The sequence below is a fragment of the Uloborus diversus genome, chromosome 4, assembly GCF_026930045.1.
Source record: "Uloborus diversus isolate 005 chromosome 4, Udiv.v.3.1, whole genome shotgun sequence".
Taxonomy (NCBI): Eukaryota; Metazoa; Arthropoda; class Arachnida; order Araneae; family Uloboridae; genus Uloborus; species Uloborus diversus.
The window spans coordinates 117402593-117428776 of NC_072734.1; the positions used below are offsets into that span (position 1 = coordinate 117402593).

The window sequence follows — 26184 nt, forward strand, 5'->3', positions numbered from 1 at the left end:
AAAGGTGAAAAGTCTAGGGCACTTATGACTGTCTTGCAGCTTAAAATCTTAGAATTTTATCAAAAAACAACAAAATCAAAACTGGTATTTAGGAAAAAATTACATTACAGTCAAGGTCAACATAATATGCCAAGGAAGCCAGATAGTTTAATGAAATGGGACCAGCAATTTATCAACATTTAAACTTTTGTCTCCTTAAAAGCAGTGTTGTCACAAACAAGTTTGCCTGCAAATGTTTTAACACTCTTCGGCAACTTTCTAAATTTTATAAGTTATTAAAAAGCTCTTGCTTCCCCCCCCCCCCCAAAAAAAAAAGAAAAAATCTAAAATAATGCAGTCAGACTTGCATAACCTTCGATTTTTTTTTTTTTTTTTTGAAGGTGGGGGATGTTGAAGGAATTGGGGCGGAGGGCAATAATTAAAAGGATTCACAATATAAATGGGGGGGGGGGGAACCACACTTTTGTTGGCATTTCTCACTTTGAATACTCAATTGCCTACCAGAATGGTATGGTCAGTCATCTTTGAGAATTTGTATTAGGGTACTCAACATGATCAGGGCCTGATTACTGAATAGGATTTGGACTAAGGCCTTTGCTTTTTAAGTGTCCCTAAATGGCTAAAATTGTTGAAGTTCAAGTTTATTATTTAAGGGAAAAAAAAGATTAAGTTTTTCTCCTTTACTTCCTCTTTTCTCTGCTTAAGTAAGGTGTGAGATGCTCTGCACCTCAACAAATGTTTTGAGCGAGTGCAGTGTTTGGGCACTGCAGCAGCTTTGACAGTCGGCGCTCCTGGATCCCAGTGGATGTTCTTGTTTAAAGTGTGACTACGGGGGGGGCCACCAATATCTTATCGGGCCCTGAACATGTGAGACTGAACAATGTTAGAGGTAAACCCAGTGCATTACTTTAAATTGTTATAGATTATTGATTTGTTACCTTTCTTCATGTAATTTGAAAATCATCAAGTTTTATGGATTGCATTAATATTGTAATGTGATTCCTTGTAATTTATTTACCATTTTACTGCTTTCACATGCATTCATATGTGCATGATTAAGCACATAAATATGTTGAATATTTTTTTACATCATGTGTTTTTTGTACACTGGAAAGAACTTTACTAAAGTGCATTTGTTCTGAAATTGAATTTTTTCAACTTGTGATGTAGTTGCTAAGCATTGAACATTTTGCCTGTTGTTATTGTGCTTGTTATTTGAATTAAAAATTTGTGATATTAGTATTAATTATTTTTTATTTTATAATAATGACACAAATTTCCAAAAAAATTTCAGCAAAACGCATTTTGCGATAGATTTTAAAAGAACAAATCCCCAAAATCAATGGTTTTAGAAGATTTTTTATAGATTATCAACTGCTTGTAAGATCTTTTTAAAAACAAAATATTTGATGTGGCCCCACACTACTTTTTTTACGTCTATTAAATAATCAATGTTGTTCAATAACTCGAAAGAATATGGGCATGAAACTCACATATGTGTGTTGGAGGAAATACTTCTTAAATGAATAGCTTTTTGAACATTTTCCTACTTATATAAAATTATGCAAAGACAAAGAATGAATTGAGTACTTTTTCATACATCATCTGGCTCATTTAAAATCTTGCCGAATATTTTTTACTTCGTTCATTGCTCTTATGTTAGGTCAAAGTTAAATCGAAAATACTTGTTTAGGGATCATTATTTTGTCTTTTTATGGTCTTCTAAAAAAAAAAAAAAAAAAAACCTTAGAACAAAGCTAAAAGTTTTATTCAAATGTAAAGAAAAATCTATAAAAAAACGAGCTGATGTATGAATCACATGACTTCCTTTTACTCCAATTTAATGTCATTTTCTCATTGGCAGTTTTAATATGATTCAATTGATTACTCTTTAAATATCACCAACAGTAGCCAAATTGAAACCAGATTTAAAAGAATTAAAAAAATAAATGAATAAAAAATCGGCAAATTTGTCACCAAGTTGGCAACAAAACTTGTCGACCAAAAGGCTGGCGATATATCGCCAAATTATAACACCACTTGAGTTTACATCGAAATTAACAATGACTTCCCTCAAAAAGGGGCGAAAGACCCCCTTTGGAGCATCCGAATGCAACCAAAAAGAAGGTGCACAACTAGACCTCACTAGGAGTATACGTACTAAATTTCAACTTTCTAGGACATTCCGTTCTTGAGTAATGCGACACACATACATGCAGATGTCATGAGAAAACTCGTTGTAATTAACTCGGGGATCGTCAAAATGGATGTTTCGGGTGTCTGTATATTCTTAGGCACATATCCACGTGTGGTCGGGTTGAAAAATAACTCAATATTGATTTGGGGGTGAGCAAAATGGAAATTAAGGCCGATTTCGGGTGAAATTTTTTTTGCGAATACAATACTTCCTTTTTTGTAAAACGAAGTAAAAAACATTAAAATGTAAAATAAGCCACCAAGTAACGAACAAGCTATCAAGGACATGCAATATACTGACAGCCTGGTCGTACCATCCAGAGACTTGTTTCGTCCTTGTTATGGACGGTTGGTCATTAAGCTGGAATAGACAATAAACAAGCAGGATACAGATGTCATCTCATTGAAGCCAAGATTGCCAACAAACTGGTAGCTGAAACAGGGTATGAAAACTATTTCTGGAAAAAATCATAGTTTGTTCTTCAGCAAATGATTTTTAAGTTATTATAATTTTGCTTGAGTATTTTAATCTAAAACCATGTAAATTGTTGTCCATAGATTTCAAGCAGGTAAAAGTCAGAAGAGAACAAATCAATGTATCCAGGAACTCTTGATAAATTTCCATTCATATATTTCCATTATAAAAAATCAATTGATAGGGAATCCACTTGGCCAAAACTTTGGTATCACAAGTTAGTACTTACGTGTTGGGCAGAATCAAGCAATGCATCAGTAATATTTTGAGGGGACACAATGTCTGTCTAATAAGAAACAAACGTCAGAAAAGCACAAATTTGCAGATAACTGCAGACACGTCTTTCGGCGTTACAGGGGACACCTTTTTCAATGCCAAAAGTAATGAGCTTATGGATGAAAAGACATCCGACAAAAGACCTGTCTGCAGTTATCTGCGAATTTGTGCTTTTCTGACGTTGTTTATTTCTTACTCTACTGTTCAGCACAAAGGTATTTATTTATCTTACATGTCAGTCTCCCTGAACCAATATGTCAGAGTTTTTTGGAAAGGTGATTGATGGTTTCGATTCTCCTATACTTTCCAATTCTGTTTTCAAATTTCTTCACCCAACGCCATACACTGTTTGTTGATGTCCATTACAGCATCTCTACAGAATGTCTTCAAGCAATCTAGGTTGAATGGTAGTTTTGCGTAGAGAAAACAAAAATATCAGTTAGTCCAGAGGGTCCCGGGTTTGATCCCAGCTGGTCTAAGATCCTCTGTGTTCATTAATGGTGACTGGTACACTGGTAATATCAGGGTGGCGACAGATCAGGGAAAAATCAGGGAACTTTACTGAACAGGGAAATATCAGGGAATTTTGAAAAAATAATACATATTCCGGAAAAATTGATCAAATGAAGAACCTTTTTTTATTGCTTTGTAAAATTCAATACCCTTTTTTCCTGTGCATTTCGCGCCAATTATTTGTTTTAAAAAAGAGTAAAATTAGTGATGTGCGATTATACATTATGCACCTTTTTTCCTCAAAGTATTGAATCTTAAGTTATTAACCACAGGATGAACTTCCTAAGCTTCTATATCTGTAAAGAAGTTTATTTTACATAGCTTGAATTTTTCTGCCACTTGCTCCTTGCTATGAAAAATTAACAACCCTATAAGCAAATAGGAAGCTGTCATAAATGACTTGGCTCCTTTACTTTTACTTATTGCTTTGAAGTTATTAGCATACTGGTTTCACGATTTCAAGAAAAGATCTTTGTTTTTCTAAATTGATACCGTTAAAAGCTATTACTTGGTATTTTCGATTTAATTGCCAAAATTAAATGTAAAATGAAAATCACCTTTTTTTTCCCAGGCTTAATTTTTTTTAAATTTTAAAACCAAGTTATGTACTGTATATTTCAAGCATATAATTGTTTTTTGCATTTTAATGTTGTTTGTTACAAAAGATTTTTTTTCGACTAATAATGAAATCATTTGAAATTAAGTTGTGTACATAAGTAAATATTTTTAAAATGCTATATTCCTTCATTTAAACTTAAGTTCTTGATTAGAGAATAGCTCAATAGGACTGGTTGTTAAAAGGTTTCAATTTGTTTTACATAAATATTTCTATTATTTACATAAGTAAAAAAGCATTATCACTATTACTTGTTATTCTCCCAGCAACAATTATACTGCTTGAAAATTCAGTTCAAAATTATTTCCAAACAAACTTTTTAGTTTTATCATGATTAGATATGTCTTCAAGCGTGGTTTTGATAATTTCTTAGAAATCTTATGTTAACTGGTTACTGGAAGCAAAGTATTTGTTTTAGATTTACTGTAATATTTCATTGTGGATAATTTAATGTACTATTTTTACTAAAAAAAAGGAGCTTCTTTTCAAAATATTTTAAATTAACAGATCGAAACATTTTAAACACTGCATTTTATTTAATATACAATGGTTTTCAGATAATGTAAAAGGAAAGAAACCATTATCATTGGTAACGTAAATCGGGGAAATTCGGTGAACTTCATCAGGGAAAAGTCAGGGAAACTTTTTTTCCCAGTTCCTGTCGCCACCCTGAATATGCTTGTGGTCACTAAGTCCTCCAAGTGAATCAATACCTCTGGGGGTGCTGGATCAGGGATTGCTGGGCTTCTGGTCTGAATAAAAAAATCAGAGTTGTCTTCAGGGCCTCATCCAACTGGTTAAACCACAGATATTGGTAGTGGCAGGGGACAATGGAGTGTGAAGTCTATGATCTGTAAAAGCTTTTGTTCGCAAATGTTCATTATTAATTTTCACATTCCAGGGGTGGCATTTCTTGGTCACCCTTAGTAGTTTACTGTAGTACTATGATATAAATGAAAAAAACTTTTAGGGTACAAAAAAATATTTAAAACGAGCTGATGTGTGCATCACATGACTTCCTTTTACGCCAATTTAATGATAATAGTAGTGCCTTGGAGTAAGTAAAGAAACACTTTAAATATTTTCCCCCCGTATTTTTGTTTGAACTGAATTTGTTGTGAACTGAAGCAAAAAAACGTTTTATACAGATTAATTTTCCCAATATTGGACATTTTAATGTGATTCAATGGTTAACTCTCTAAATATAGCCAATAGTGGTCAAAATGAAACCAAATAAAAAGATAAATAAAAAAACCCGCCAAATTTTTTGTTGCCAAGTGTTTGCCGAATTATAACATCGCTTGAGTTTGCATTGATATTAACAATGATTCTCCCAAAAAAGGTGTAAAAGACCCCCTTAGGAACATCCAAATGCAACCAAAAGGGGAAGTGCATAACTAGACCCAACTAGGAGTCTACATACCAAATTTCAACTGTCTAGGACATACCGTTTTAGAGTTATACGAGATACATACACACATACATACGTACATACAGACGTCACGAGAAAACTCATTGTGATTAATGTGGGGATCGTCAAAATACAGTCGAGCCAACATATATCGAACTCCCACATATCGAAATTTTCTATATATCGAAATCCCAGCAAATTTCAATGTTCATTACATAGAAAAATTGTTTCTATATATTGAAAAAATCTCTATATATCGAATTTTTTTGAGATATTCACAGATTTTTTTTCCACTTTAGACAGTTTGTCTCATGAAAAATGAAGGTTAGGGGAGAAAATTATGTTTACTAAAAGTTGCTAAGAAACTCATAAGAAATCTGGGTTTGAGGGGTGTGTAGATAGGTTGTTGTTCCATTCTGGAGTTCTTAAATTCCCTCAAGTTTATTTCAAATCTTAGTTGTAACCAGTAACACTGTAAAATCAGGTTCATGTTATCCTTCTTGTCTGTTGATTATCATTCCTAGTCTTTTTAGCTTCAGTAAAAATCATTCAAGTTAAGTAGATTGATTTTTTACTTTTCTCTCGATTACATTGTCAAAACGAAAATCCCCTCATATTGGGAATCAAGTTGAACTGCCGAAGAATAAAGCTGTATGAAGGCACAAAAATGTAGTTTCTGTTAATTTTTCTGTTATTAACTTTCGTTTATTCTGATGCCCGTATACATGAGAAATTGAGTCCCATGCACGAAAATTAGCTTTAATTTGAATATTTTAGGAGATTTTTATGATAAAATAAGATCGTTTCTATGTATCGAAATTTCTATATATCGAATTTTTTTCTAGCAATTTGCTACTTCGACATATGGAGGTCCGACTGTAGATATTTTGGGTGTCTAATCGTTCTTAGACATATATCCATGTGTAGTTGGGTTGAAAAAAATACTCAACATTCATTCAGGGGAGAGCAAAGTGGAAATTAAGGCCTATTTTTAGGTCAAGAATTGTTTGTGAATACAATACAACCTTTACTTCGTAAAAGGAAGTAAAAAATATATATTAAATTATTTGAGTTGGGCAATTTTGCGAAAATGTCAACCGGAGCATCAAAATTTTAATATCACAAAAATATCTATTTCCTTTAACTAGATACACAACCTTCTCTGACTGGAAATTAAAAGACCACTTTTTTAAGCCAGGGTTCATACTCTATTTCGATGAAAAAATTCCATGACTTCAATAAAAATTTTCATGACCTTGTTCACGAAGAGAATACACTATTTAATCTCAAACTTGCTAATTTTTGGAAATGAGCTTTAGCAAAACGTCTACATGAATGCCAAAGTCTCATTGAAGCACTTACTCGTGTAAAAAAATATATGTGTGTACTTAAAAAACTAAACTATTCTTATTTGTATTCATCATTTAAATTTAAGTCAAGTAAAAATGCAGTGAAACAAAAATTATGATGCTTAAATGTGTATTTTTTTTTATAAACAGGCAGAATGATAATGAATGGGGCAAAGGTTGAATGAGTCATCACTTAGTTTCAATAAATTTGCTTCAAAAGTTGCCTTTCAGTGTCAACATTTAATCATCCTATCATCCATCTAACTTGACAGTATTTTGGTTCTTTAAAGTAAAGCTACATAGTTTAATTCTTTATGTTTCTAAACCAGATTTTTTTTTTTGAAAAACCATTCAATAATGAATCAGTCTTCTGATTCAAAAGTACTTGTTTTGTTTACTTATTTGCACATTTTCAAATGCATATAAATTAATAGATTCAGAAATTCCTGAACATGTGTGATTTCTGACATTGAACGCAGAAGTGGGTCGCATGGATTACTTTTGAGGGCCGTATGTTGTGCACTACTGTTTGAGTATTAGAATTCCCCTTTTCTGTATTCTATCGCCTGACTAAATGTCTAAAACCTTCAACAAATTAAGATAAACTCTGATAAATTTAACACAGGGTGGCGACAAGAATTGAAAAAAAGTTCCCCAACTTTTCCTTGATTTCCCTGATTAAGTTCACCAAATTTCCCTGATTTACGTTACCGATAATAATGGTTTTCTTTCTTTGCTCTACATTAAATCCATTGTATGTTTGTATAAAATGCAGTATTTTAAATGTTTTAAGTTGTGTAAAGTTGTTGAACTAAAGATATATTTTAAAAAGATTCTACTTTTTTAATAAAATGGTTAAAAAAAAACATATCAAGTCAATTTTTTTGGGAAAAACCCCCTACAAAACAGTATATTAAATTTTTCTATATGGAAAGATTAGAGAAAATTAAAAAAAAAAAAAAAAAACTTTACTTCCAGAAACCACTTAGCATAAGAATTTTAAGAAACTATTAATATTACTCTTAAAAACATATGCATATTTATGATAGAACTAAAAAGTAATTGAAATTATTTTGAACCAAGTTTTCAAACAGTATAATAATTGTTGCAAGAATAACAAGTAATAGTGAAAGAATAGAAATAATGTAGTTATTCTTATATAACTAATTGATATATTTATGCAAAACAGATGAAACCATTTGACATCCATTCATAGGGAGCTTTTCTCTAATCAAGAACATAGGTTTTAATGAATGTATACAGCATTTTAACAATAAAAAAATAAAGATATTTACTTAAGTACACAATTTAACTCTATTTCAAATGATTTCAGGATGTAACGGAAAAAAAAACCTTAGATTGCTTTTGTAACAAACAACTTTGAAATGCAGGGGAAAAAAAAGAAAGAAAAAGCAATTAGTTAATTTCAAAATATATAAAAGAAGAATACAACTTGGTTATAAAATTAAAGAATCACTTAAGTCTGAAGAAAAGAAAACCTTTATAATCTGTGGTGACAACAAATAGTATAACGGCAAAAAAACGTTTTTTCTTATTGAAAGTTCAATTTCAGCAATTAAAGTAAAAACACGAAGAAGTAATAACTTTTAAGCTTTTATAGTATTAATTCAAAAACCAAAGATTTCTTGAAATCGTGATTACAGTACGCTAATTACTTCGAGAGAATGGAATAAAGGCAAAGGAGCTCAGGCATTAATGAAGGCTTCCTCTTTGCCTGGATGGTTGTTTATTTTACGTAGCATTGTAAGCGTAAAAGTAAATTTCAAGCTAGGTAAAATAAACAACCTAACTGACACAGAAGCAATCTTAGGAAGTTCATCCTGTGGTTAATAAGTTAGTAAGATTCAATACTTTGACGTTGAGGAAAAAAGATGCACAAATATGCGGCAGTGTATAATCGCTCCTCTTTAATTTTATTTTTTGAACAGATAATTATTGGCGGAAAATGTGTAGGGAATTAGAGTACTTAATTTTGTAAAGAAAAAAAATTTTTTTTCTTCATAAAATTAATGTTCCCTGATTTTTTGTAATTTGTCAAAATTCCCTGATTAATAAAGTTCCCTGACCTGTCGCCAACCTGTAATAACAAAGTTCTTACGAGTGATGGAATCGAACTTGGATGCAATTGAATTGCTTTTTTTGAGTGGGCGTGGCAAAACCAAGAACGTGCAAGTTTGCTACTACAGAATATAAAACATTATAAGTGTTGAAAATAACAGTAATTCAAAATAAGAGATGTCCAAATAGTGAAATCACATCGTAATAAAGGCAAGCGGCTGCAACAGAAGTGGATACAATGATTTTTCAAAATTCAGATTTGATTTTGGGATCTTTTAATTTGTCACTTTTAATAGCTTTTATGTGCTATACTGTTAAATCACTCATCTTCTATTGCTCTTTTAGTTAGTGTTACTTTATCTCTGTCCAGGACATTTTTCCATGACTTGAAATAAATTTCCATGACTTTCAATGGAAATTTCAATTTTCCATGACTTTTCCAGGTCTGAAATTCGCTTATTTTTTTTCCATGACCCGTACGAATCCTGTTAAGCTTAACATTTATGGTTCTAACCAGCCTATTAAAATAATAATTATAATGAAAAAACTTCACAACCTATATGTTTACGATTTGAGTTTCCTGTACAATATGAACAGATAATCCACTAGTTGTAAAATAAGTTGTAGAAATCGGAAAATATTTTGAGATAGAGATTCATTGTTTTATGATTCACCCTCATATATTAAATATACAAACCGCCTCTTTTGAACCATGCATATAACAATTTATGTAACTAGATTTGTAAATTTGTTTAAATTAAGAATTCAGTTTAAATTTTTGTGTCTTAATAAACACAATAAAAATTGCACAACAGCAAGAATTAATTGTTTAAACAGTTTATTACTATATACATTATAAATCATATTTATTTTAAGAGTTTAAAAAATTATAGCAATGAATTTATTACAGATGAAAATTACGTATTTACACAATAAATATATTCAACACACTTTAAATGCCTAAGTTAAAATTTTTCTTTGCAACACTTAACAATTTTAGTTTAAACATCTTCAACCTTAGAAAAATATCAACTTTATTTTAAATTGGAGAAGGACAGGAAGAATTATCAATACCTTTTTTGAGTTTGAAAATTTCATAAAATTAAAGCTAAAATAGAACTAGAAGGAGAGCATTTCATACATTAGGAAAAATGGCACAAACATGTTTCATGCAGGGGGGAAAGGGGGGGGGGGAACCAGACGTATTCCATTAAAAAGTTCTTGGCCACAATCTTGACTCAAATAATATTACATGGCTATTTTATATTACAAAAAAATTCTGGTAACTTCATGAAAGCCAGTTGTACAGTTGAAAGCAGTACACCAATTGGAATTATTTTGCAACTTAAGTTGCAAAACAAATCCAACACAAAAAATTTGAAACATTTGCGGCCAAAACCTAAGAGATATTGTTGGTGCAGAAGATGAGAATGTTGTATATCTCGCTGAATATTTGTCGAACTAATATCAAGCTTTTTGTGCTGGAAATTTTTTTGAGTGGAGATTATTTCCCTAATCATAAGTAAGGGGACAAAGGGTCCGTGTAAAAAATTGTATTTTTCCACTACAAACTTTCAATATATTTACTCTGCACCTCATTTTGGTCATTTTTGCAATTGGAAGTATGCATCTTGAACTAACAATTGAAAATAGAGGTGGTCTTGCAAGCCAAATAGAGACACCCCACATACATATATATATAACGTATACAAGTTCTTTTTTTATTTATATAATTTAGGGTTTTTTTTTTATTAATAAATCTTGATCTATTTGTTTTAAAGAGCAGAACAGTCTGAGAAAGAACACACTCCAGATTTTAAATTTGGCTTTTGCAAATTCTTAGAATTCCTTCGCCAAAATTAAAATTCCTGGTGCAGTTTCGCATCGAAGAGAGCCAGGTGCTTCCATTTGGTGAGAAACTAGGCCTTTGACGTCATTACCTAAATGGTGGTACATGAAAGACTGGATGCCATATCAGAAGATCACACTAGGGCTACAAAAGGCTATACTACTTAATGCCCCATCAGAAATCAAATAATAATAATAAACAATCTTTTACAAGTACCTAATTTAAAAATTACCTAAGTAGCTTTTTTTTTAAAGTAAAAGTAAGTCAAAGTACAATAAGGCTTACATATTAAAAATATAAACAAATCATAGGGAGACTGGCAATTCACTTTGCACTATATTATCATTGCACTATATTATCATTAATGCTTGAAAAACAATCTTGTTACCTGTCACTCTTTTATGGCTTTATAAGCACCATTTAATGACAGTATTAAGGGAGGAAAACATATGACAAAAGGGAGTAATGTATTTATGCTGTGAACACAATTTGGATTTATTTTTTGTTTGCAATGCAAATTAAGTTTTTTATACTGCCTACACTAAATATTTAAGTATACAATAACAAACTGGATAAGCATAAAAGGAAATGCTTACCCTTGATTCTTCTTAATTTTATTAAGTGTAAAAGTTTAAGCAACAACTTTGATTATAAGCTGATGTACAATTTTAATTAATATACATTGACTTCAGTTCAAAACCGAAATAGAACCTTAATTTGAAAACTCATTCTGAATTATGTAATGTATAAAAAAGAAAAAAATTTCAAAATTTGTTGATTTGATTTTCACATTTTTTAAACAACTGAACTGTTTCGTGAATACAGTATGGAACATTATTCCATAGTTAGTGTGATAAACTCTATGGGAAAATCATATTTTCCCACAGTATGCATCTATTAAGCAAGTCAAATCCTGATTTTTTTTCCAGCTAAAATAACCGAAACCGTAATATATACTTTAACATTAACAGCTTCCAAACTCTTGTTTAACTGCATCTACTATTTCTTCATCAACAGAACCGATTGTGTCAGCATCACTACTTTCTTCTGCACCATCATTTTGCTCCAAATCAACACACTCAGTTCTTGGCCTCTTCCAGCCCTTTGGGTAATCTCCAGACGAAAGAGATTCGTCACTAGAAGTGTTCGAAGATTCCTGTTTCTCACTTTCTCCTTCAGATTCTTCACTGCATGCCTCTTCAACTTCACGATCCATATCTTCAATTTCTTCTTGAGAAAATGAGAGACCTGCTTCAACAAATATTCTCTCTGAGAACATTTCTTCCTCTGATTTAGAATGATTCTTACGAGACTTTCTCTTTAAAGAGGGCTGTTTATTTGATACCCCTTTGTAAGCTTTTCCACTAGGATCATAAAAAGAGTGCTCAGGATAGCCCTCATTTGCTTTATCACTGTTGGATTCTTTGGTCAGCGTGAAAAGGCGTTCATCTGTATGTTCCCATCTTTCTGAACAACACAGCAGCCAATCCAGGGTGACTATGTGAATGCCACGATGCCTTCGAGCGGAGTTTACTTTTGCTGTTCCAAACTTGGAGGCTACAACATGTGTCGTCCTATTTTCAGAAGAATCAACAACAAGTTCTCTAAATACACGTGCACCTAATGATTCTGCAAGTGTCCAATATTTGTTTGTTTCCAATGTACAATTAGTAGGTATGATGCTGCTAAAAACTAAATTAACTCCTTTCAAAACATTTTTACGCACTTTTGGAACAATCACTTTTAGATCTGGAATTCCGCTTTTATTATTCAGCTTCATTTCTTTGTAGTGATCATAGTATGCTTTATGAACATTTCTCAATATGTCTTCTAAATATAACAGATAATCATCTGCATTGGGATCAGCAAAAGGATCATGCTCAAAAAGTTCTGTTTTATTCCCGTGCTCATCGTATTTTCTTCGATAACAGTAACCGAACTGATCATACTTTACATCACAATTTTCATCACTTTTAATATCTTCAGTTTTAACTTCTTCATCTTTTTCAGAGCTTTGACTCTTGTCCTGATTTCCATGTTCATTAGACGTTACACTATTTACAGGTTTGTTTGCATTTTCAGGAAGAGGAACACTATTTTTTACCTCATTTGGAGACACATCACCAGCTTTGTTTTCAAGATTGAGTTCATTTGTTTGATTTGGATTTTCTAAGCATGGATGTGATTTGAAGTCAGACACAGTGGATTGTACAACAGAACCATTTTCTTGCACATTTTCACTGGTAATTTTTTCAGGCATTGAGGGAGCCTTTGAATTTTCTACAGTCTTTTTAACATTTTCTCTTCCATGTGAAACAAAAGACACAGGTGGAGGAGCATTTATATCACCAGTATTTCGGAAATAGTTGAAAGGTTTGACATGGATAACATTTGGTGCATAATTCCAGACATCCTCTCTGTCATCAATAATGCAAACCATGGAATCTCCACGAGGGAAAAGGGCCCTGAAATTAAATTGCATAAGCAAAAGATGCATGATTTGCAAAACTGCAGGAAGTATTATATTATCAAGTTTTAAACACTTAGGGAAGCAAAATTTAAGTAATATTGAAATACAGTATAATCCCTCGATTTAACGATTGTCAAGGGACTGGAAAAAGTTATCCATAAATCGTTGATCAATGCAATCAAATCCGGACAAGTGAAATGTATCGTTAAATTGAGGAAATTGTTAAATCAAAGTTATACTGTAAGTAAATAAAACAAATTATAGCAATAGGAAGAACAATAACATTGAGGAAGAGAAAAAATATCTTATGTACATCAAGAAAACAGACTATGAAATACCTGAGGCAACTTTGCATACTATTTTATTATGATAAAAAGGCAAGCAAGCCTGAGTACAGCCTGAGTAAAAATTTTAAAGTCAGTAAAAAACTTTGAGAAAACAAAAACAAAAACAAAATGAAATAAGGCGGAATTAAAATATTATTTTATTATTAACTATTAATGGTCATTGCTAAAAAAAAAAAAATACAACAGACAAGATTTGTAAAAATGCAATTATCATAGTGATATATACAAGGTTAGTATTTCAGCCCGAGTAAAAACTTTTTGTACCACCATCTTTTGAAAACTAAAGATATTTAAAGCAGAGTAAATATCAACATAGTTAATGAGGTTATGGAAAGCCTTCAATTTGTAATTTTGTGTTATTTATTTTTTTTTTAAAGTTTTGGTTCTCTTTGGGAAGACGTTGATAAAGAAAGAAGTCAACTGATCATGAAAAGAGCAGATTGCAGCTTACTCTTCAACAGGAATGAGTCGCTGTACTATTGGGAAACAAGTAATGTACAGTATAATCTCGATTTAATGATAGTCAAAGGACTAGAAAAAGTTATCAGTAAGTCAAGGATATCGTTAAATCGAGAGGCATAGACATTCAATGCAGTCAAATTCGGACCAGTGAAATGTATCATTAAATTGAGGAAATCGTTAAATCGGACTTTGTTAAATCAAAGTTATACTGTATATAAAAAAAGTTTTAAGTCATGTTTGCTTTATGTGTAGAAACCATATTTATATTGCTTTAAAAAATGAAGATACATTTTAATAAAAGCATTGTTCAACAATAACCTTTATCAACTGTGAATTTCCAATTAAGGGCTCACCAACATTTTAGCATGAAATTAGATAAAAGCAATTGTAATTCATGTTTTATTTACATTGAAACAAATTTTATCTGATGCAAAAAAATCAGGGGTTTCTATAGATATTAAATTCTAATTTTTGCCAGCATTTTTTAATCCAAATATTAGAGGATTTGTGCAAAATTGTTTAGTAAAATTGGAATAAACTATTAACTAATAGTTTATTTATTTGATTATAGAAAATTGCAGTCATTGGGTCTAAGATCCCATTCCAAATTTTAAAAGAATATGGTCATAGGAAGTGAGTAAAAATCCAAGTCGCAAGATTTGAACAAGATATATATATACTGAAAATATGAACTAATAAAAGGAATATAAAAATAGGAAGCTCAAAGATTATAGTCCACATTTTTTTAAAATGAAAGACAACAATGGTAAAAATAACACCATAAGGAGATCAAAAGCATTGTCTTTGCATGATGAAACAAGAGTTGGAAATCTTGCAGTTACTGGAAAGTACTCAACCAGGAAACATATTTAGACAATAGCCTTAAATATAGGTGGCAACACAGTACATACCACATTTACAAGGTCAGGAAGTTTTATTTAAAGAGCAAAATTGGCTACGGCTCAGTTTTTCTTTTAGATAGAAGGGGGCAAATAATGATTTCTGTTCTATTTTGTGATGATTAGTAGGGTTAGTTTAAGTAAAAACTGCATAATAACTGGACATTGGCATAACAAGGAGTTACCTTTTTGAACTTACTTTAAATTTCCTGTTTTGGAAGTAGCATCAAAGCACTCATCTCTGGATAAAATACGATGTGAGAAGAGCTTTGAATCTGCATCCAAAATTTCTGCAATCTTGTGAGCATACAGTCTAGCTCCAAAAGTACATATGTGGAGTTCAAACAGTTCTGACATTTTCTCTAGAAATTTCCTAGCACCGGGTCGTAATTTTGTATGATAAGCAGGAGAATTAGGACCATACAACTTGAAATGATGCATATCCTATTAAAAATAATAGTTTTTAGTGCATATTATTATTTTTTTGTACATACAGTGGAAAACGTTTAACATGAAGCTTAAGGGACCGAAATAACTTTCACGTTAAAGGATTTGTATTATATCGCACAGTATAATGTCTGGACCGCTATATCACTTCACATTAACCAATTTTTCATGTTAAGTGTTTTTATGTTAACGGTGTTACTGTAATTCATAAAATGAATTAAAAAGTTAATTTTAAAGCCACAATTACAATTTTTACTAAATGAAGGACTTAAAGGGGGGGGGGGGGGGGGAACAGTTGCTCAACATAATGTGTGAGAGAACAAAAAAAAAGCTTAGTATTTTAGTTTAGCAGGCCAGCTAAGCAATCAATATCTATTTAAAAAGGTGGATTTTAGTTAAAATGATATCAATTTCATTACATTTTTGTATTGGTAATTTTGCTTGTATGATTATCTTGAATTTACTGATAAACAGCAGTACAATCCAAATGTAGTGGGCTCTAAGCAAGACGTTCAAAAATATGTAATTCCTAAGTGTTCTAGGCAAAAGTTGTCCGATAAAGAAAGCGACAGAAAGAATGTTTATTGCTATTTAGCTTTTTTTTTTTTTTTTTTTGAATTCCCATCCACTTAATTTTCAGTTTTTAACACTAAAACTGTAAGGTAAACTTTGGTTTTGACACACAGAATTTGAGGGGTACATCCAAAATACAATCAGCTTGGTTATTAAGCATTCACAAGTTTGAGAAACAACTACTTTGTATGCATTACTTACAGGTAATCCTTCATCAACAAAATCATTTGTAGTATGGATTAATGTCTGATCTAAATCCACCAGGAGAACAAGTTTTTCATTCTTCAATAATCTGTCTTCATCATCTTGACCCAGCTTTTCTGCTTGCTGTCACAAAGTTAGATGTACATTAGTTATTCAAAAAATTAGGGAAAATAATGCAAGAAAGCTCAAACAGCCTTTTGTAATACTTGATGCAAATGTAACAATAACAACATCATTCAGTATTCACAATAATATACGCCTGAAATATTCAGTTTCTGAAAATGTTTAAAAACTTAACTAAAAGTGGAATCAGAGAAAAGACTGGAAGTTTTTATTAAGGAATTGAGTTCAAATCTAATAATGTAAAACATTCTTTTAATAAAAGCAATTAAAAAGAGTTTAAAAAACTGATAGTCACAGGAGTTCATTTTATTGCTACGAATTGCCAAAAATGTTTGTCCATTAAATCCAAAACCATCCAAAGTCATTACTGGTCCATTTAAGTTTTATCTTTTCTCGTTACTAAATAATGCTGACAGCCATTTGTCACACTATAAGGCATCATTTTCCTTGCCATTTTAAATGCTGTATTTTGTTGTGGTTTTGGATCTATTCCACAAGCCTTTTTGGTAATTTATAGCAAAGAAATGAACTTTCACTACGTAAAGCACACACACACACAAGTGTTAGAGGATCATTTTATTCCAATACAGAATTTTCCTAAGAGACAAAACTATACAGTGGACGCCAGTTAATTGAATCAGTGGTAAATTGAATCAACCGCTTTAATGAATCAAATCGTCAAAAACAGAACAAATTCCAGCAATTTCCAGCTAAAAAAGTTACCATTGAGCACTACTGATGCAACTAAACATTAATTGTTATACATACCTTATTGATTTTTTTTTTAACTGTTACAAAATGGACAAATTTCCCCTCCCATCAGAAAAGAACATTTGCTATCCTCTTCATTTTCCCTTCAGAACTATTCAAAAAGGGAGAAACAATCATGGTCTTTTGTTTTAAGACTTTGGAAGGCGGGTTGTTACAATCTATAAGTCTTCTCAAAACTGGGGGAGGCATTGCCCCCCTATGCCCCTCATAAACCCGCCCATGCCGCTTTGGGGCGGCAAAACGATTAATACGTTCATTTTTAATTTTATTGATATAAAAAAAAACGGAACTATCATTAAACATCGCCAGAAATTTGGGTTAAGTTCTCATTTTCGGAAAATTTGCAAGAAACGGCGTCCTCCAAACCTGTCCTCTATCACCAAAGATTGTCTAAACTAGCAGTTTTTGAACAACCATTTGGAACATTTTAGGAGCAAAAGTCCTGAATTCCCCCCCCCCAACAACACCAAAGAAAGTCAAAAATTGTGTTTTTAAAATTAAAATTTTGAAAAATAGAATGTTTCTCTGAACTTCACTCCTTTTTTCCGTTACAAAAATGATGGTTTACATTTGCATCTTTATGATTTCAATTTTGAAAAATTTTCTGTCCATGAATCTTTTGTTCCTAATATCACCAAAGAAAGATTTGAGTGCGCTTTTTAAACTACAATTTAAAAAAAATTCTATGAATTATTCCATGAGATTTCAGTTTTGAAAACATTTCGTTGGAGGATCCTCAAACCTCTCTTGTTCTTAACATCATCAAGGATCGTTTCAAAGTGCATCTTAAAGCTACGATTTTCAAAATTTCCTATGCACCTCTTACCAACTTCTCATAATGTAATTGAAGATGGCTTACAGTCGCCCTTTGAAGAATTAAGTTTCAAAAATTTTGTTCCGATCAACACACGTCTTTCTCTAACATAGCCAGTAATCATGAAAATTTCGTTTTTTAAACTGTAGTTCCGAAAGTTTTCCCAGGGGAGTCCCCCCTGACCACCAGTTTTGACGCGAAACCTGCACTTATAATTGGCTTAAGTATTGTACACATTAAATCTTATTTAAATGATCTCTGAAACAGAAAAGCTCCAAATGAAAGCGAACAATGATTTATAAGTTTAAACTATGGGTATATTATACAGAAATATTTTTTATTTAAAGTTTGTTTCCTACAAAAAATCTAGAAATAAAACACAATATTTTAGTATTCCATTGTATTTGCAGCATTACTCAAATACACTATACATTAAAATATAGAGGTTCTAAAAATATTTTGAAATCTATAATATTTTTTTAAGGAAATGATTTATAAAACAAAACATAGAAAAACATAAAAAAACAAGACAGAGAAACAGCATTACATAACAATAAGTGAGCAGGCAATGTAACTAAAAGCAGCTATAAAGCCAAATATTTGCAGGATATCCGGTTCGGACAGTGGCAGATTCAAGAGGGGGGGCTATAGATACCCCCCCTTTAGGTCCAAACTTACACTAGATAAAATCAAAATTTCAAAGAATTGAAATTTCAGAGAAACATTTGCGAATTCAAATATGCATTACATTTAAATATAAACTACTATTATAGTGGCATGTTTATAGAAAGGGGGGGGGGACTATGAGACTGTAGCCCTTCCCAATCTCCCATTTGGTCAAAATAGAAAGGCTTGTAGGAAATAGTTGTGATCTGCAATCTTTTTTTTTTTAAATCTGAAAGTTAAAACTTTCAAACTAAACCAGCCATATATATTTAACTTCGTCCCCAGGCTAAGGGGGCTATAGCCCCCCCCTCTCTCCATGCGGTCAGAAATAACTCTAAACAAAACCGAAATTTTTAGATTTCAAATATTTCAATACTTTTTTGAATTTAAAAATGCATTATATTTAAATAAATATAGACACTGCGGCATATTAGTGGTGAGTTGGGGAGGGGGCTAAAGGAACTGTAGCTCCTTCTCCCATTCGGTCAAAACGTACAACAGATTATGTGATTTGCAATAGCATGGGAAGGCTTGGAAGAAATAGCTTCGTCCTGATGCTATCAAGGTTTCTTAATCTGAAGTTATCAGTTACAAATACAGTTATATATTTTACTTCGTTCTCAGGCTAACGGGGTCATAGCCCCCCTCCTAATGAGGTCAGAACTTGCACTGGATAAAACTGAATTTTTGCAGATTTTAAATACTGCAATACTTTTACAAAGAGAGCTTAAAAGTGCTTTTAGGCCTCTAATTTCGGAAAATTTTGTTGGGTGAGATCCCGCTTTCCTCTAAATGTCATTAAAGATAACTTAAAATTGCTTTTTTAGTACACTATTTTCAAATATTTTTGGAGAGAATTTTCTGGCTTTTTTTTTTTTTAATTTACATAATATTCACCCCTTTTTTGTGCAAACATAGAATGAAATTTATTTAAGTGTTTCAATTTCAACTACTTCAGGTGTGAAACTACTCCTATGTACATTCAGTAAGTTACCGTCCTATAGCCAGGTCTAAGGCAGGAATACGTGAAATACACTGCCAGCTCAGTCATTTCCAGCCGAGGACTGCAGTTTCGTGCTTATTAGCACTCATCAGCCCGGCATAGGAAAGTGACTGAGCTGGAGATGGAAAACCTCTTAAGGAAGCCAAGAGTGCCAAACTAACTGGTAGCTAATATAGAATTAGCGCAAACCAGTCCTTGGCTGGAAGTGACTGAGCTGGCGGTGTATTTCACGTACTCCTATGTACATTTATCGTAGGTCACCTAAGTGAGCCTGAAAATATGTTTTTGGGATGGATAATACTCCTGAATCCCCTTCCCCTAACAATAATAATCTTCCCACTCTTAAATCACACCGTGAACTTTTGTGTCTTCTTTCTTTCTATAAGGTTCTACATAATTTAATTGACTGCTCCGATATCGTTAATGCGATACAACTTGCTGTCCCAAGTATGATTCTTAGGAGTCGTTCTTCGTTTAATTTTTTTTTAAAGACGGAACTGTGTTGATAATTTGTCTTTTTAAATTTTACAAACTTTTTAACATTCACTGTCATGATTTAGACATCTTTAGCCTACAATTTTAAGTCTTCATGTTTTAATAGTTTAAATGTATAATTTGTTTTAATTGCTATTTTTGAATTGCTGTTGCCACTGTAATTGGATTTTTTCTGTTGTGTGTGCAATACTTTTAATGAATAATAAATAAATAAAACCATAAAAAAAGCTTAATATTGCTTTTCTAGCTTTAGTGTAGAAATTTTGTAGGGACAGTCCTCAAACACTAAAAAAAGATTCATTTTTAGGCCTTCAAGTTTGAAACATTCCCTTTGGAGACAACCTATTCCATCAAAATGTAAATTAAAATTGTGTTTTCAGAACTTCAATATCAAAACATTTCAGAAGACAGCCCCCGAACCCCAACGCGTCTTCTAGCATCGTCCAAGAGAGCCTGAAATGCGTTTTAAAGACTTCATTTTCAAAAAAGTTCTGGAGAAGATCTCCATGCACTTACTCTTTTCCTAATATTACTATAAAATATAGAATAAATTGTGTGTTTGAAACTTCCATTTCTAAATTTAGCTGAAGAAGATACCTAAATTCTTCTCTACATGCTTAATGTCTTTAAAGGAAGCCAAAAATTGCTTTTCTAAGACTTTAACTTTTATAAACTTCAGGAGGGTCCCCTCAAGCACTTTCTCCCTAGTATCAGCACAAATAGCTTTAAATTTTGTTTCAGAAAATTCCTCGGGAGAATCTCTGAACCTTTTTTCTTCCCATGCAACCTACAAATTACTTTTTGAAAGAGATTTCGGAAGGGAAGGAGGTCGATAGAGTCAAGAGGAGGGTCTTTCCTCTACCTTTTCCATACCTAAACTTTAAGTTACATATTTAGGACCTAAATTTTGAAAAAATTCCGGAATAAAGACCTGACGTCGACATTAGGAGATCCCCCTAACGTTGACAAAGAAGGCGTACAGTTGACTTTTTTCGACCTTTAGGGTCAAAAAACTTCCAGAGACAGCTCGTTAAATTTTTCCATTTCCCAAACGAAATGCCATCAAGAGCAGCCTTTTGAAGACTTAGTTGTTAAAATATTTTCATAGAGAGAATTCAAAAATTCCCATTTCCGGGCCTGCAATGGACCATCACAGATAGCATAAAATTGTGTTTTTAATCTTTTAGCTGTGCAAATTTCTGCGAAGAGAGCTATTCCCTATATCGTTAACAAGCTTGAAATTGACTATAGTGAGGGAAAATACTCGGGAAGGAACCTCAACCCCATCTCACCTAACTTTACCCCCAAAACATTCGAAAATTGCGCTTTTGAAATCATAAAGCTAGAACGCAGCTGCAATCTCTGGATGCTGTAACTGACACTTTCAGTGTTTGGATGCAATCCTGTCTTAACTCTGGCCAGGGGGCGGTAATTTGTAACTTTATATCCAACTAAGGTGCATATAGTGTTTTTGGACCTTTAAAATGTTCGCAATTTTTTTTAATGTTCTTAAGTATTCTATTTAAGTTTATTTCAAGTAAAAAACCATATTTAAAGTCCTAAATTTTTCAGGAGAGGGACCACTTGTAGAGAAAATTTCATATTGTTTAAACAAGGGTGTCTGTCACTCTAAAAGCGATGAACATTGAGAGTGAGAGTATCTGCAAAAACAACTAAAAAGATCCTCTAAAAAGGCGACTCTCCACTTAGACCGAGGTTAGCCCCCCCCCCCCGAGTTCTCGATCCGCCACTGTGTTCAGATATCCGGATCCGGCAACCGAAGAGGTGCAGGATATCCGGAATCCGGCAAAACACTATCCGGTACATCCCTACTTACTACTACTACGACATGCAATTCGTGGACTTTTATACCTTTTAAAACTTTTTGCTGCAGTGTCTCTTTTCATAAACAAGACGATTAGAGCTATTTTTAGAATCTGTTTATTATGTGGTGCTCTCCTTGGCTCTAAATTTCATGAACAATTCGACACCATGGATGACCAAAAACTCTGCAAAATCTCTACAACAAGATTAGTTCTTAGTTGGACCTCAAAAAAAAATAATTAACAGGTGGTAACACAATTGAAGTCGAAGTTTACGCTCCTTGTAATCACAGTTGAAGAATTTTTAAACTATACACGATTGTACAACTGACTCTTCTATCTCCCACGCTTGTAATCAGGGGAAAGTATAAGGTTCGTCTGAAAGCTAACTAGTGTATCGGAACATATGGCAAAAATCTCAAATCCCTGAAGTATAAAACCTCCATTTTCAGATCAAGGAAGGATGAGGTTGATGACAAGGATTATGCCTAAGTAATATACTTAGGTTCAACAAGGGTATGAACTACCTGAAATCAGGATGTGTGGTGAGTAGGTCTCCATCTACCACTTTCCCTTACTAAATTAATCATTTAAATGTCCAAATGAAAACACTATACGCAAGGTTCTAAGTCATGTGCCCCTGCCCTTTGTTAAATAAAAATCAGTTAGAAAATGGAGAATAACTGTCCTGTCTCTTTAATACTGCCACACTTCTAATTGAACATTTTTCTTCTCAATCACTATATGATCCACAGCGAGTGAAGGCAGGGCCGTGACGTTATAAACTTAATGTTTTAAAATGTGATTAAAAAAACGTAAGGGCAATTCCACCGTTACGGACGTAACAATCACAAACTTTAAACACTCATAATTTCAATTTGGTTTCATAAAAAGCTACAATTTTTTTTTCTGTTGTATAGTTGGGTGTTATTAATGCTATCAAAAATTTGGGTGCAGATTGCTTTATTAGAAAAAGTAACAAAAATTAAAAACTACCTGTTACGGACGTAACTCAGAAAACAGCAAAATGTATACATTGTCATACAATTGCCAATATTCCTGTGAATTATTCATAGATTTCTAAAATTTTCTTTGAAATACTTGTTCTAGAGATTTTAAGCTTTCTAAAACCATAAAGTTTTCATGGATACTGTTTGTAAAATTTATGATAGAAATTTATATATTTGTTACGGACGTAACAAAAAAGTGTTACGGACGTAACATGTCTGATATACTAATTGCACAAAGCAAATAAAAGCTTATGTATACTAATAATTTTTGTTAAGAGAGTGCATTGGTCTAGATTAACACATTATTTTGACCATTTAAGTTACACTTTAATAGTTTTTAAAGATTTGGGGAGGTAGGGAGCAGCCCCCGTCTATATACCACCATGTAAATAAATATAAAATATAAATTGGTGCGTCATAAAAAGTGAAATTATCCAAGGGGAAATTAAGCAAAACAAAAGTGGAATTATTCAGTTACAAATAAATTTTTCAAATTTTTAACATGAACATGGAGGGAGAGCGGGGGGGGGGGGGGGGGGGGGTCTTCTACAAGGGAAGACAGTTAAGAATTTTCGATGATTTTCTCTATCTCTCAACAAATATATTAACTGCCAAATTTCTTTTAAAGTTTAACGGTTGCCTTTGATTTTGATCGCTTTTTAATAGAATTGGACGTTTTTGCCAAAGGTGGGAAAAAAAAACTGTCGAAACTGACATCGGAAAAATGCATTTTGTCCAACATTTGCCTAAGTAATCTAAATCTTGCTTCAAAACTAAATTTGCCTTATCTGAGGATCAGATGTAGCTAGTTTAATATTTAGTATTTTCAACTCTAAACTAATTATGCTTTTTAATTTAAGTTTTAAAACTATAAAATATTCAACGCATCAATGAAACAGTAATCTAAATATTATTTTTTTGTGGAGAGTAAATAACAATAAAAAGTAACTGAGTAACTTTGGTTTAAACTATTAAACAGGACAAATTCTTATCTCTAAGTTAGTTTTTAAATAAGAAGTAATATTAATTTGGCTATGCTTTCAGAATGATAGAAGTTTGAAGAGAAAAACTATAATTAATATCTATAACATAAATTAAAAAAAAAAAACTTTATTGATGAAAATTACGCACAAAATGCTTTGGATTTCATCGTGTTAAATGATCAAGTAATTTTCAAAAATCTACTGGGAGAACACTATTTTTTTTGTGTCATAGTGCATTGATGAAGCAAAGTTTAAGAAATTAAGGAACCCTCTAGAATATTTTAATGCATGTTATTAAGCATTAATTGTTAATATAAAATTATTAACACCAATTGAATTAGGATTTGGAGGACAAAAAAATCTTACATTGAGAGGAACACCTCAGAGCAACAGTAGGATATCTTGTCTTATTCCTAGGATTAGATGTCTTAATGTTGCTCTGAGGTGACGATGTGTATTTCAATAATTTTAAAAAATGAAATTAAATATCCACTAATATTTATAAAATTTTGAAAATCACAGTATCAGAAGTTTTGTTATATCATATTACATGTCATACCCTATATTTTCATTGCCTATCCTGTATTTTTTTTCTTTTTAATTGAAAATATACATGTGTTACGGACGTAACGTACTGCTTTTTGTTACGTCCGTAACAAAAAATGTTACGTCTGTAACGCCATTTTTTTAAAAACTAAAGAAATTCTAATGTTTTAAACTATGGTAAACAATTACTCTGATGAATTGCTAAAAGGACAAAAAAGGATTTCTTTTAATTTTGATTTTTTAGGAAGCAACAACAACTTTTGCTAAATTTTTGTTACGGACGTAACATTGAACTTCATTTTTTAAAAATTTAAATTGCCTAATTTCATTTTGTAAAAAAATAAAAATAAATGCATGTTATTATAGTATTATGTTAATAATTTAAGCTGTACTGCAATAAATTTTGTTCATTTTTATTTTGCTATTAGAAATAAGCGTTTGAAAATGGGGTATTTTTTTCTGATTGTTTTGAAGACCCGACTATCATACTTCCAACTAGGAAAAAAATTTATTATTTAATTTTTATTAAAAAAGCAATGCAATATTCTGAAAATACACATTGCAAGCTTTACAATGATGTATAAGATAGCAAAATAACTGCAATATGAAATTTTGACCTACTGGTTTCACTTTTCATGGAATTGCCCGTAAGCAAGAATAACATCTTTTTTCAAAATGCCTTAATAAAAATTTCTCTGAACTTTTATGTAATACATACTAATAATTAATTTTATCTAATCTATAAGTATTATAGTACATCTATTAAGCACTATTCCCAAAAAAGAAAACAAAAATTATTCGTGAGAAGGCAAGGAAAGGAAATTCCGCTAACTTGAACTACTGATTACTAGAAGGTTTTAGCCGGTCCCTTAGGACTTAATTAGAGTTGACTGTGTATTGAAAGACTTTTGCGCAATTAAAGAATTTTGTTTTATGATAAAAATGCGAAAAGCTTTGGGAAGCACTTGTATTTGGCCAATTTGTGAAAGGTCTCTCTTGGCACCAAAAAATGAACAATAAAAATTACTTGTATTTTTTTCTTAATATGAAAGCAATATGTAAGGTACTCATATAAATAGCAATGTAAATGAAATCTAGATAAATAAAGCAATGAATATCGATGGCTAAGGTGTGATACCTCGTAAGTTATACTCTTTAATATTGAGTTATGAGGTATTGCACCTTAGCCTTAAGGGGATATCACACGAGAGAAATTACAGGACATCGCAACCGCAATAGCAACCGTAACGCTATCCGGAACTGGTTTTTCTACTCACTTCCACAAACGATTGCTCCAAAATTATCGTGTGCTATGGAAATTTGCAGTTGCTCGTATAGGGGCAAACTTTTTCCTCCGCTAGAAAAAAATTGCCTTTAATTCTGGGCAAGTTACGAAGGAACCAATCAGGGCGCTGGGATTTCGTGACGTCAGGCAGCGTCACTGTAAAATGCATTTGCAATCGTGGCGACAGAAATGTGGGGATTCCTTTTTATTGTTCTATTTATTTTATGTTTCAAAAATTTTCAGTTACACTTTAAAAAACGGATGAGCGACATTTAATCTTTGGTTTTGCATCTGATTTTGAATTTAAATTGCTATTTATATGTTAGTTAACATCAGTGCGAATTTTATGCATTTCTTAATTTATATTGGTGTTTTTCGTTTCATTAGATTTTTGAAAATTGTTTTGCACAAATGTTACAATGGGGTCGTTTCTAAAACTTTAAACGTATTTTTTTCTGAAAGAGCATGTTTAAAAACATAGGATCTGACCATTTTTTAA

At 32.0% G+C, this 26184-nt stretch overlaps 1 protein-coding gene across 1 annotated transcript in view; it reads right to left on the minus strand.

Annotated features, from left to right (window-relative positions):
* Window positions 1-9744: 9744 nt before the first annotated feature.
* Window positions 9745-26184, minus strand: part of LOC129219817 (RNA polymerase II subunit A C-terminal domain phosphatase-like) — a 43027-nt gene continuing 26587 nt past the window's right edge. The window contains exons 4-6 of the mRNA XM_054854121.1: window positions 16164-16289; window positions 15142-15386; window positions 9745-13229 (exon numbers count right to left, since the gene is read on the minus strand). Of these exons, the coding sequence (XP_054710096.1) occupies window positions 11729-13229; window positions 15142-15386; window positions 16164-16289 (1872 nt within the window). The 3' untranslated portion in view covers window positions 9745-11728. The remainder of the gene's footprint in view (window positions 13230-15141; window positions 15387-16163; window positions 16290-26184) is intronic.